The sequence below is a fragment of the Syngnathus scovelli genome, chromosome 8 (assembly GCF_024217435.2).
Source record: "Syngnathus scovelli strain Florida chromosome 8, RoL_Ssco_1.2, whole genome shotgun sequence".
Taxonomy (NCBI): Eukaryota; Metazoa; Chordata; class Actinopteri; order Syngnathiformes; family Syngnathidae; genus Syngnathus; species Syngnathus scovelli.
The window spans coordinates 10,564,463-10,578,805 of record NC_090854.1 but is presented as its reverse complement, the minus strand read 5'-3'; the positions used below and the strand labels follow the sequence as shown (position 1 = coordinate 10,578,805).

At 39.3% G+C, this 14,343-nt stretch overlaps 1 protein-coding gene across 2 annotated transcripts in view; it reads left to right on the top strand.

Moving 5' to 3' along the window:
* thsd7ba (thrombospondin, type I, domain containing 7Ba) overlaps positions 1-14,343 on the top strand; it is an 88,454-nt gene that overhangs the window by 28,040 nt on the left and 46,071 nt on the right. For both annotated transcript variants that reach the window (XM_049727053.1, XM_049727054.1), the window contains exon 4: positions 921-1,097. In XM_049727053.1, coding sequence (XP_049583010.1) covers positions 938-1,097 — 160 coding nt within the window. In that variant the 5' untranslated portion in view covers positions 921-937. The remainder of the gene's footprint in view (positions 1-920; positions 1,098-14,343) is intronic.

The window sequence follows — 14,343 nt, the reverse complement described above, 5'->3', positions numbered from 1 at the left end:
CCTCAAACAGAAATATAGAAATACCGACCGGGTCGAGATTTACTGGTTTTGGTGCAATTTGTCAATCTAAAGCCAACCTATGCAGAAAATATATTTTCTTGCCATCAGCATAAAAACACAACTAATTAAAAAAAATACCCTTTTTACCATAAATTTAAAATACTGAATTGCTTAACTTGTAACACTAGAAAATTGGATAAATAAACACCCCAATGCTTTGTTTACATCCGTCTTGGAGGCCAGTGAGCCTTCCGACCGCACGTCACATCATATTCAAAGAAAAAACTGAACAGTCAAGTTGGCATTTGGAAACTCTTATCCGGGCAACGAGCCATATGTACTTCCTCATTAAACACAACTTAAACAACCATCTAATTTTGCTTACCAGAGTCAAATTAAGCATATATGTATTTAGACACCTTACACGTGTGACCATTATAAGGAATAAATTCTCAACTGGTATGACTTTTTTTTTTTTTTGAGGTCATGCGGATTAAATTCTGTCATATCTGTCGGTGGAGCACAATTGAAGGCCTGTGAATCCACTACTAATCCCTCTTAACACTATTAGGACCAAAATCCATGTAGCTACCGGTAGTAGCAGAGAATCATAAATAAGCCCCAATAAAAAAGCCACACATCCTTCCTATTACGCCATGATTTAAGTCTCCTCAACACTTCCACTTGTATTGTACGTTAGGAGGAGGCCTTGACTAATTATTTATGGTCGTTTTTAACAAAGGAAGGGCAGGCAATATGTCAAAGCAGCATGTTAGGATTCATGAATCAACATTGTGTTGAAAGTTGAGGGAGACAGATTTTTTTTTTTTTTGAAGGCTCACAATGTGGATCTCCTTCTGTTAGACCTTGTTTACTTTTAAGAGAGTTTCTGATGACTTTTCCGTCTTTCCCCCCCCCAGGAGTAAGACAGGACGCAATGGGCTGGACTATGACTTTAAAGGATGACTTTGGGGTCATTGTCTGGGCACGGGGAACTGGGAAACGCCTCTGTTTCTTCGTCCTCTGCTCGGTCTTACTCATCCATGTGCGATCTGATATTGTCTTTCATATGGATCATCAGTTCACATGGAAAACAGGTAACGATTTTTTTTTCTATCTAAATGAAACCACCTTGATTTCTACTGTGAATCATTAATTATGTATTGTTGGTAATTCAAAGCAGCACTAGCCAAGGAGGTATTAATGAATTAAATCATGTTATTTTTTTATGCGATGGGAGAATTTCTATAAATGTTCCTGTTTTGAGTAAATTGTTGTATCGAGCAGGCTTATTCTACCGGGAACGGTAGTGACACAGCGGAGGCATCATAACTGCTCATCATCACACTGCAGGCACAGAAATAACATCTGTCTTAGTGGTTACATGCCGAGCTCGGGCTGTTACGCTAATGCACATTGAAAAGACAACATTTGGAAAGTGAACCCCTCCACTGAGGGAAGCTGTTTTTTTTTGTTTTTTTCTACATAATTCCCAAATAACGTTACGGTGATTGGTTTTCCTGTATGTTATGTCTTGAATGGCAGTGGTGATTTTAAGATGTGTTATTGCTACAATTTTTGATCAGTCTCACTTTCCAAAAAAGCACTTTGAACGTAGCTCACAATTCATCCTTAGCTCGCTTCACAAGTTCAATAGGAAATGCAATTGCGAAGCAGCTTGAGGAAGAAAATGTGACTTTACCAGACAAAAGGGCCCCCTTGCTGGGTGATTGGTGCGCTCACTTCCCACTTTGTGTCTGGCTAATGATATTGCCTAAGTGATAAAGAGGCTGATTAATTTCACTTGAAGGAACGCATGTTCAAATTGGATGGAATCATGAAAAAATCCCGGGTGAGGTTCAGAAGTGTTTGAGTCACCGTTGTATGAGAAGCTGTAACGAAAATTTAAATCTTGAGTTGCTTTGCCTCATGTCAGCCTTTAAGTGAAGGAAAACACTTTGAAAAACTTTGAGGGTTAAGGGTCAATCAATTGTTGCATTAATCAGTAGAAGGTTGTGATTTAGTTGGCTAACGATCACAGCAATGTGCTGTGTTTTCATCATTTTCATCCTTGTTTTTTTTATATAACTAAAAAGGAATACATTTCAAAACGTGGATAATTTAACATGTAATTTTTCGAAAGCTCTGCCTTGCATTATGCAAAACCACACGACTGAGGATGTCTTTGGCGGCCAGAAGCAATGTGGAATGAATCTTTTGTGAGTAGCCGGAAGTCAAACCGAGCTGGATCTATTTAAGCTTGACCTTCATCAGCACCATGGAGAGCGGAATATAGCTTGGAAACACTGTAGCTAATGGCATCATTATTCCCTTTTTCTGCATAGAAAAGTCTCTTGACAGTCAAAAGCCCACCCATCAACCCAATTGAAGTCATTTGGCAATTATATCCAAAAAGAATTGTACAGTTGGAACAAAATTATTAATTTCCTGAGCAAATGTTTCTCTTGAATTAAAATGACAAATCAAGAGCTATAATGTGTGAGTGCGTAGCTGGAACAACTTTAGAAAGATGTTTATGATCAAATTAGTATTATTTTTAGTCGCAGCTATACTGATAGGTAACCTATTTTTTTTTGTTGAATTTATTCAATTTTATTTCAAGTGGTTACACAAAATGAAATCATCTGGATCCCAAACATGATCAACATCCAGATGGTTTTATTTTGTGCAATCACTAGATGAAATAAAAAACTAAATTTCAGTGTGCCCTTGTTGGATAAAAATCATGACTCAACATGCTGGGTCCAATTCTCAACCCAATGCCCTCAGAGTCATTTGGACCCAGCGCTCAGTTAGCAATTTCACCCAATTTGGATTGCTTTTGACCCGGCAGTGTGAAGAGTATGTTCCGACTCTGCAATTTAAAATATTGCTTTCTGTCTATTGTTGCATTTCTGCTCGGAGGCAAAACAAATAATTGGCTGCATTTAAAATATTTAAAAAATGGCACCCACGTCTGCTTTTTTTTTTTTTTTTTTTTTTTTTTTAGCATGACCTATGATCAGTTGAATGGGTGGAACCATACTGCTTGCTCACGCTGGCTTTTAGGCAGAAATGTCAAAGGCTTCAATACAAACAACAATCCAGCTTCATCATAAGTAGTCTTGCCCAAGTTCACTTTGACCTACTGATATGAATGACCCGTCTCCCTTCTGATCACGTGTTACATTGACCCTGACTTCCTCTAATAAATGTCTGTACTGGAAGATGCAGGGCGGATTCTTGGCATTTATCGACCTCTAGTGCAAGGTTCTCTCTCTCTCTCCTTTTTTCAATCGTACTAAATGTGATTCTTAGTAGCTGCCTCACACTATATAATACTATTTTATCATTGCTGATATTATGGTGTATGTTCTTGATTTCATTTTAGCTAGCTTAAACTGTAAGCTGCTCGGTTATAGAGTTGAAAAGCCTTCAAAAGACCAAATAATTGGAGTCAAGATATCATCCGACATGTATTTATTTTTCACTTTTGCAAAGACAACAGAAGGACTAAAGTGATATCTTTCTTCCACATACTTGAGTGCACGGCACAATTGCGTTGGGTTTTATCAGCCAGGGCTGAAATTAAACATCGTTTCTATCGCTGTAAATGATGTGGTGACTTTTTACTCGTAAATGGAGCGAGTCAGTGAACGGAGCAATCATTGTGAAAATAGAGAAATCAATAAAAGATTTTCCTAGATGTGAAGAGGCTCATTTTCTGCCAGATTATTTAGGAAGCTTACTGGGCCAAAGCCTGAGGATTCGCTCTTGTTCCGGGCTCATGTTTGAGGGGGAAAAAAAATGAACTAATTTGAGCAGCGATACAGTCGGGCAATAATGCTTTCATTTCAATGTCTAGATGCATAGTGGTGTGCTTTCAAAGCTGAAATCAAGGACGAGTACTGCAGGACAATAAGCTGTGAGGAGCTTAGAGCCTTCCATGACAATGTGCTGGCTGCTTTACAAATGGCTTTTTTTTCCGTGTGAAATGTGGTGGAGGAAGAAACACAATGGAATGGTTGGATTTAAATGGGTCGTGTCACTCGTGAAACTAAATGTCTCATGAAAGCTCTGTCTGATATTATTTTATTGTGAATCATGTTTTTGATGATAGCATTGTTTTTGAAAAATAAAAAAGGTTGTTTGGCTATAATGATGGAAGATCAATTAAGGGCTTGACCACAATTATAAACTCAATATCCAAGTATGAGCCTATCGAGCCTTTTCCGTTGCTGGTCCTATTATTTCTCACCAACTGTTATCTTTGAAACTCATCTTTAAACATTCTTATACACTTTGGCTGTTGACTTTGCATGAGATTTAATTTTGGTTTGAATAATTTTGAGTGAGTAATAATTAAATGATTAATTAGTTTTACTTGTTTGTTGTTGCGCGACTTAATTTTGGGCACTTTGTATGCAGCGGTGGTTGCTTTAAAGTGCTCTATAAATACATTTGAGTTGAATCTGTTAACACACACACTAATAAAATATTATGATAATAGGATGCTAACGTGTTGACACAATATTTACACTATAATAAAGATTCACTCTTCACAATGAGCTTGATAAAATGTTAAATAATCCCATATCAGTAAAAATATTGCCGATAAGTGGCTTCGGTGTGTGCTATTTATTTTTTATTTTGGCACTGTGATGTCTCTGTTTTGACATTTTAAGCTGTGCGCAGTGAAAATCTCCAAATGAAAATTTTTATGATGATGATGACTGGCTATGGCAAACATTTAAACTGCCTTGCATGCCCAAGCGCGGATATCAGCTATAAAACATCTTGTTATCAATGGCAGATTTAACCACTTTGTCCTTCGGATCACCTGAATGTTTACTCTACAAGCGCCGTGTCGTAGAGACGGCGGCTCTAATGGATTTTATGAAGTTTGGCATACATTCAACTACGAATCCAATTTTTTTCCCGTCTATTGTAGCATCCGACGTCCTACACCGGAACGAAAATCTCATTGCGTCTTATAATTGGCAACTATTTTTGAATGATATAAAGATGTAGCAGCAGATTACGCAATCGGCGTTGCTTCTCTCTGAGTGCATGCCATCGCTATTAAGTTTGTTGGAAGTGACCCGATTGTTTTCAAATGTCGCAACTACTTCGGTCCAAATGCAGCGGGTGCGTCATCAAGAGGAAAACAAACTCTCGAGGGAATTTTGCTTCCTTGCCAAAGCAAAAGGGCATGACTGAAAATTATAATAACATTGGGGAGGATCAGATAGCTAACGAGCTGATGTGGAAAGCACAAAAGAATGTTTGAAAAGCTGAAAAGACGCTTTATTGCAGTTGATTTGAACTCCATGTTGGCACACGGAATATTGTTCTCCATATTGAAGACGTTCGATTTAGAAAATCTTATCGCGACACAACCACACCCGAATGATACTTCTAGTCTGGTTTCCATTGTTAAGCTTTATTTGTACAATACACTTTTTACCCAACAACAAATGATTAATGGGCTTCTTCGTACACAGCATACTTGCCACATTGACTAAATTATTTCATTCTGAACTGTGGTAAGTCGTTTCAATTGCACCGAAGGGGGTTGATTCATCACGGAATCAACTAATTGTGACAAACACTGAAAAAATCTCCTTCTTTCTGAGCCGTATTCTGTTTATTTAGCAGTTCTACCCACCCAAGAAGGTTCTACCCACACGTCCGTGTAACTGTACTGACAAACTGCTTTAGCTGTTAAAGATGCGTTTCCCAGAAGCTTTTCAACACTCAGGTTGAACTTGTGTTTGCCCTTCTGTCAGGAAATTAGAGCGAGGTGTAGAAACACACTGTCAACATGACAAATCTCCCAACGTACTCAATACTATGCTCTTAAAACCTCAATTTCCTAAAGGTATTCTCACAGACAAGCTTTTATAAAAAGTGTTTTTCCACAGCGAGACGTGTGGGGCTTTTGCTTCACCTATGCCAAAAAGCATCAAGTCGCATCTTGATGGTTTTAGGTTTTACATCTGGAAGGGGAACTGGGAGGAACACAAGGCCATGTGCACGCTGGAATTAAGGGGTTAATAATAACTGAACTTTATCTTGTAAATGAAAATATCCATCTTTACGGATGTTGTTGATGTGGACGGCTGATAGGTCACATGGGTAAATGACTCCCACTTGATATAAAAATAAAATAAAAAAAAACTCCAGTGAAGAGAGTTGGAAGAAGGAAGACATTTACTTTCCTAACCCTTGAAGCATTTTAAATGTCACATTAAATGTTTTTTGAGGTGCACAATTATATTTGGTATATCTTGGTGGAGCAGCATAGAGAAGAAAATGTTTGGACAGAAAGTGACCAAATTTAAAACAATGCATGACGACATTGTAAGAAAAAAAAAAAGCCGCTGAGCTCTTTGCGTTCCAACATGGCACATTTGAAAAGAGCAGGATTATTCTTTTTTTTTTTTTTTTTTAGTCGTACTTCCAAGTCATTTACTTGTTAAAAGTACCTCTTGTACTGAACATGTTGTTCTTCTGAAAAAATAAACAAGCTATCTTCACCTAATAACTAAAACACTCTAAGAAGGGATCTTTCACAACCTGGATTACGCCACACTCGTGGCACTTTGGTGTTCCGTTTTCAAATCATTCTGTCGCAGAGGACGACACAACAGCCGAAAGCTTCTTTCTTTCAGGCCATGCACAACAACGTGTCAAAACAGCCCACTGTCAACGCTTACTTAGCGACACTTATGCAAATTTGATGCCGTGCTTTGACGCAAGTGCTTGTGCCCGTTGACAGTAATTTCTAAAAGCCGGAGCGAGGAAGCACAGGCCAATTTGAGGCAAGGCCGAGTGAGTGCACGCCGCATGCAAGTGTTTCATTGTGGAAATAAGGTTGAGGTGGATTATTTTGCAAATGTCATCTGTGTTTTTGTGCTCGACCAAACATCTTCGCAATAAAATAGTATTAGCAAACAATAATGTAGGGTTACATCGTTGCAGCCTACCCGCTCGTCTTCATACTCATTATTAACAAATTTAAGAAGTTGAAAATAGCCCAGACAAATAAATTAAGTTTTGATTGCGTGCTGTTTTAGAAGCGTCATAAAAGTTCGTTATTCTACCGCTCTGCAGGAGCCGTTCAGCATTGTATTAGCTCAAGATTGAAAGTCAGGGATTCATGTCTGTGCAATGAATTATATGTAATGTGTTTTTTAAGCTAAGAATTTGAAATACGGTAATTTTCGGACTATAAGTCGCGGTTTTTTTCATAGTTTGGGTGGGGTGGTGACTTATGAGCGACTTATGTGTTTTTTTTCAAAGATTTTCAAAAAAAAAAAAAAAAGTGAAACCGCGATAAACTAACCGCGATGTAGCAAGGGATTACTGTAATTTGAATTTCAAGTGACGTCAGTGTCGCGGCGCGACGGTTGTTTACAAAAAGGACAAAGATTGATCACGGGATGACGAAAATGACGAAGGGCCCCACGTACTACCGACATCATTAGCGGCTTTGTTTCTAAGTGACACGGAGGACGAAGAGTTTGAAGGATTTAAGGATTTGGAGTGACACAGAAGGTTTGAAAAACTATTATGGCTTTTACGCACACCCGGTCCTACTCTACGGAGCTCTCTTTCACCTCCGTGAATAGAAGTCGGGGGCCGGCGCTCGGCCGGGTGGCTGTCCGGGAACGGTGGATGGGACTCGGTCATGGCTTTTACGCACACCCGGTCCTATTCTATGGATCTCTCTTCCACCTCCGTGGCTGGAAGTCCACGCCGCCACACGCCTGGAAGTTTGTTTTGTTAAATAAAGAGTCGTTTACCAAACCCACGTCTTTCCTTGTATTTTGTTAACGCTACAATATAGCTATATACTAGATCTGTGGAATAACGACGAGGCTGACGTCAGGGCGCACGCGCGGCGTTGTTGACAAAGTATGAAGAATTTGATCGAAGGATTTAATGATTTAGAGTGCACAGATGGTTTGATAATATCATTGCTTATATAATAGTTATTTGATATCTAATTTATATATCGTTATATGGGCCTGCGGAATATTTTGAAGTGCAAGCGCCGTCAGCGGCGCGCACCCATTGTTGACAAAGGACGATCAATGGATTTAATGAATTGGAGTGACACAGATGGTTTTATAAACGTGTTATTTATGTAAAAAAATTTCCCCCCAAAATGCGACTTATGCTCCGGAGCGACTTATATATGTTTTTTTTTCACGTTATTGTGCATTTTATGGCTAATGCGAGCGACTTTTAGTCCGAAAATTACGGTACACCAAGAATCATTCAACTGACCAAAATGTGAAAATGAGAAGCAGATGACATTACTTTATTCAATATCGGCATCTTCTATTTATACATGCTATTCATTTGACAGACAACCTCGTCTAAGGGCTGATATGTTTTATTGAAGTATTTACTTCACAGTGAGTCAGAAAGAGAATCTGCATCTTTGCTGTTGACCTTGTCCTTTGTAAGATGCGATAGAATGGGGCATTCGGAACTCTGACGTTAGAAATGTAATTGTACATCACTAGTATTAGTTTTGATTTTTTATTTCTATAGACATGTAAAGATTTGGGAAATAATGCAAGAACAAGGGGGTGTGTTGAACTTCACCCCTGCACATTTCTGTTTTAATTAAATCTGAGTTTGTTCATCTTTTTGACGCATTGAACGCTTTAATTTCCCTCCACAAAGGCACATTCACAGGCAGGTACGCAGTGCAGAGGTGGAACGGCTGGCTGTGTGGGTGGAGACAATCATTTTGTGTTTGACCTCACAAATTGAGCATCTGAAGGGAGCAACTGAGGGGCGTGTAACCTTGGATGGTTGCTCTCTATTCTTCTCTTATTCTGTCAAATTTCAATCAAGTGGTCCCAAAATGGAGCGATAACGCAAACTTGGCTGGCATCTGGTCTGCTTCACATGAAAATTTCTTTACCTTGTTAAGTGAGAATTAACATGCACATATACACACACGCACACGCACGCACATTTTCCAGAATTGAGACAAGTGATGAGTGTTGAGCTGGTGTGCCCTTGTACTTGTACCTTGCACATGTTTCTGTGAAGGTTAGCCACATAAAAATGCTGTAAAAATATTTCATGGCTATTTGGAATTAATAGAAAAACTCTTGGCCATTCTTTGGAGCAAATGCACTCAATTAAGCTTGAATATAATTTGTGTTCATTTAATTAGTCATTTAAAAAGTCCCAATTTTATTTATTTATTCATATTTGTATTTGTTTGTTTATTTGTGTATTTTGTGTCTATTCATTTATTTTTTAAATTAATTATTCATTTATAAATTGCATGCTGCTTGCTTTGTGTAAAGTTGCTTGAGTGGCAATTTAATTGACACAATCATGTTTTTTCTACACAAAGCATCAAGATCTTTGCCAGTCTGAAGCTTGTGAGATGTAAAAATTAAGCAGGGGAGGAAAAAAATAAATAAAATCCCAACCTTTCATGTTCATTTCCCTTAATGGAGTGGTTTTGTTCAGAAGCCACTCGCCATGCAGGAGTGCTCTGTCTTTGTCAGCACGAACGCTTGCATCCCCCAGCAGCCGACTGAGTTGCAAGTAAATAGGTTACCAACTGGTAATATTTCTCATGTCAACGTGCATGTTATTTCTACTCCTCTTCCCTCCTGAGGTTGATAATTAATCGCATGGTATTTATCCCCCGGGTGGTTGCGCCATTTCAAATCTCTGCCAAATTTAGTGAGATGTCTTCACTGAGTCCTACGCACTGTGAGTCGGAAAGCAATGCTAATGATGTTCTCATTGTTTGAATAGCGGCTTCTATGGAGACCCGTTAAAATAGCCTTTTCTGTTTACTGTCTATTTGACCCAGTGGGAACCACACGAGAGACAACGCGAGGTGAAACAAAATGGATTTTATTCGCAACCTCCCTTATGAGTCATTTTTAGGATGCACAGTGTTACTGATCCACGGCGCTTGCTTTATTCTATCCTTTGATCGCCTGCTGTGCTCAAACAGTCAAGTCAGGGGAGAAGATATTCGAGAGGGAGGCAGAACTCTGAGGGAAGAATTATACTGCCAGATATACACTTAAGGGTTTGCCAAGCATGTACTGTATTTACATTTTGGAAGCGTCACCTGTTATATATCAAAGAGCAAATGTAGCAGTGAGCTTACATCATCAACTCGTTACATGTGATAAAGTAGTGCTAATACAAACGGGCAGTGACATTTTTTTCTTGGAGTGCTTTAAAATGTCATCGTCGGGATTTAGTTGGACGACTTGAGTAAAATCCCACTTGAACGGCGGTATGGGTGACAAACTGGCTGTCACCTCAGACCGTGCAGAAAGCTCAGATCATTTCTAAGCTTTTTCAGGAAATTTCCACGACTCAATCAACATCTGAGACCTTTTGAGGTTCCCCTTGTGGATTGTTTGAGAACTACCAACAAATGTTTTATTTTTGATTCTACATTCTGTTGGAAAAATCCAAAGTGCATATTTCCAAGATGAATTGACAATAATTCATTTCAATAACTCATGGAGAGAGACGGCGCTGAGAAACTGGTGCTGGTGGGCTTCGCTCAAGGGGTGCTTGGGGGACCTTTCTTGATCCAATAGCCTGCTCTCAGACTGATTGATTTTGAAGCACAGGACCTCAGTCAGGCAAAATATGTGAAACTCAACAAGTCAATGAGGCTCCCACCAACACATCAATTTCCTGCTCTGTTGGTTGTTGGGGACTTTAATTCTATCCATTGACTGAAAATGCAGATCACTGTTGATGTGATATTCTAATGGACCGTAAACATTAAACCACTTGTAAATCAATGTGGCGCTGTCTTGTGCTTCAAAATTTGTGTTTCTATGGATGGTTGCTATGCGCATGAGCCACTTTCATGCTTTGCGGAGGCAAAAAGATAAATTCAGACTTCTCTGGTGGCAGCTCTGCGTAGCTGAACTTACTATCATACTACTTTTTTTTTTTTTTTAAAGTTCGTTTTAGCTCTCAAGATAAGCACAGTTCTGTAGGGAACACCATCGATTCTGTCAGGAAACCTCGAGTTTATATCAGATTTCCCAAACATTCCATTAACTTCTTGTCTCTTCCCGTAATTCTGAAAGATAAACAAGATCTAAAGTGTGTGTACACATATTGCTATTGATTGAGTGTTGACAGCTCAACTCACTGTGTTGGGCTCTGTGGAATAAAAAGTGGCCAAAATAATAGACTAAATCTGAACATTACTTTGCTGTGTTTGTAAGAAACAGAAACAAAGCAGGGATGGGAGGCAGCCATTGCTGTGTGCAGCAGCCTGTCAGTAATCAGCATGTCAGTAATGTCGATTCTATTCATAACTCCCCCGATGAATAATGATAATCCAATTATGGCAGCAAATGGTGTGAATCACGATCGTTTGCTCCACTTTTTTTCGTCGTGTCTGGGTTCAATATGTGAAATATTTCACATTAATGATCTCCGTCAACAGTCCTTTAAGCATGATGGTCTACTCTTGTTTTGGTTCTGAATGTGGAGTCGTGATTCTCCTGGAACCTTCTGGATCTCCTTTGAGGGAGATCCATATACAGTGGCAAACTTACGAGTTAAATATGTTGCATGGCCAAGCTTGTAAATCAAATTATTCAATTATCAAATTAAAGTAATGTTGACCCTCAGTGAAAAAAAAAATGGACAACTCTGATTTAAAAGTTCTTCATGGAGGACCAGCAAAGAGTCACCATAAATTAACATCAATGCATAAAAAGCCTTCATTGAACTTCTTTTCCAGTGATTGAAAAAGTGCTCTTTAGTTCATTCAGTTGTCAGTACTTGAGCAGCAAGTACTTGCCAAGTTGAAATGCAACATAGCTTGGCGTACTCTCGCTCTATATTAGAGGTGAAACAAAGCGGAACATTATCCTCCTCCTGAGAGAAGCTCGGGGAAAATCTCTCAACAGATGTGCAACCATGACGGAATGTCAAGGTAAAGTGTACAGGAAGGATAGGTCGGCCACAAATTGATCGAACTTTAGCGCTGCACCTGCAAACACAGCTGTATCCATGAAAATTCCATTAAAAGAATTCCCTCTTGGCATTTATGTCATGTTTGAACCTGTGTTAAACAATTTGCTGGACGTTACATAGCTCGCTTCAAAAAAATTCCAAGTTGGAGAGCAGCACAGACTTATCACAATGGTCTCTTTGTCCCTCCATGGCCACAATGGCCAGTATCATCACCCAAACACCTGGGCCCTTCTGCAGGTTAGAAGATATGGCCATTAGTTCTGGTCCAGTGTGTAACAAAGCAAAATCCCAGGTCAGTGGACAGCGGTGAGGAAGAGGAGTGAATGACATCGTATCCAATTACTTGTCACCTCGGCACAGGCCGCTCCGGGGACTTGAGAGAGCCACAGAAGACGAGCAATTGCACGGAAAGAGATTCAGATCGCCGTAGCTTTAGCTGCTTCCCGAGGCTCTAGTCACGATGTCTTAAAGCGAGACAGACTAAAGCATACATACATTGATACCGGCAAACCCGGCATGTTTTTTTTTTCTTCAAAGTACGGCCTTCATGTACTGTATTTGTAAATATGAACCTTAAGAAAAACAAACATGGATACCACTCACTTAACCCCCATTTTATCATTTTTATAATAGCACTATGTTTAAAAGGAAAGATTTTTTGGGGGAGGGATGTTGTCTTGTTATTGTGACGCAAATCGTCAGTGGAAGTGAGGCAGTTATCAAACATTGTCAGACGAGCTTTTGTCGTTGTTGGTGATTAGCTAAAATTGATATAGCGAGGATAGTGTTAGCGCTCTGTCGGTCTTCCGGTGGGCTTTGTGGTTATTGTTTAGCATTCAAACAGAGCTAGTGCTGTAAGGATGAATGCTGAATCTCAACTACAGCCCGCTGGGTACATGAGCATATAGAAAAGCAGCCTGGGGGTACGGAATTCATTGGCGCAGAATGCTGAAGTCACTTTCGATCTGTTGACTTGAGCCAGTGCAAGGTGCGTGCGGTACGAAAGGAAAACAAGGCAATACACACTCCATTTCGTTGAACTTTTTAGGGAAATCATTGAGAAGTTTGCCTTAACATATAATTTGCAACTTCACTTCTACTGACTGACACCTGACAAACATGTTTTTTAGAATAATTTCACAATTTTCCAAATTTCTCCCATTACCATCCTGACGACTGATTGGTTACCTGTTGATAATCTGAAGATCTTCTGCATCGGCCTATATAAATATAACTGAAGAATGCTCATGAATGGCAAATAATGGAAGTGCGGCACTGGGGACATGGATGCATAATGTGGCCTGGTGGCATTTAATTAAAAAGTCTCGCGGCACACAATACAAGTCCAACTTAACTCCAACTGGGAGCTTGGAGATGTATGCTGGGAAAAGTGTCTGTGAGTAAAATGAGGAAGGAGGTAGTGACGGTGAGAGGAAATTACCTTCCATGTACTCCATAACGTGGTGGCACCCATTTTTAATCCTGTGAATTATTTCTCATCCCTCTGTAGTTAATCGGCTGTTCAATCTTTCATTGATGAACATGCATACGTTTTCCCAAAATAAACATCAATCGCTGTGATAGGTAAGGGAGGGGGATTCATTCTGTATACGTGACAATATGTCAACTCATGCAAGTGATTTAATGTGTGTTTATTCAAATGATATTCAAGTGTGAAAGGAGCAGTTGGGCAGGATGACACCGAAAGAGTAATGACGGAACCTCCTACTGTATTTTTATCACGACCGCATAACCCAATTTTAGCAATCAGACTGAGAAGGAAGGTAAGAGAATGTTGGAACAGACTTCACTGGCAGCAAAAGTGAACTCTATGGTACATCGGAGCAATGATTGAAGAAGATCGGTTGCTCTGCACTGTGAAACTTAAATCTTAGCCTGGGAATTTTTATTTTTTTTTTGTCAAATCAAAATTAAGGGAATAGGGTTTGAATTTGAACCCGTATTCTATTTCACATTCATTGATGCCGTTAAATGTTGGCAGTAAGTGAAACATAAACCAAGGCTGAAACATTTGAAGGAGATATTACATTACAAACAAACATTTGGACAATAATAGCTTTCAAACTGCACACGAGGTGAACGATTGGGTACCCACATGTCCAGTTAATTCTTACTCAACTTGCCCAGTGCAGCTTTTACCAAATGTAATTAAAGGGACCAGAGACTTTTATCAAATGTAATTAAACGGACCAGAGGGAAAAGTCATTCCACTGTGCACAGTTTTTTTTGTTTTTTTGTTTTTTTAGGACTGATTGCTGCCTGCTGCTTTTGATGAGATTGTGTATTGCTCTTGTTTGCTCCCAATTT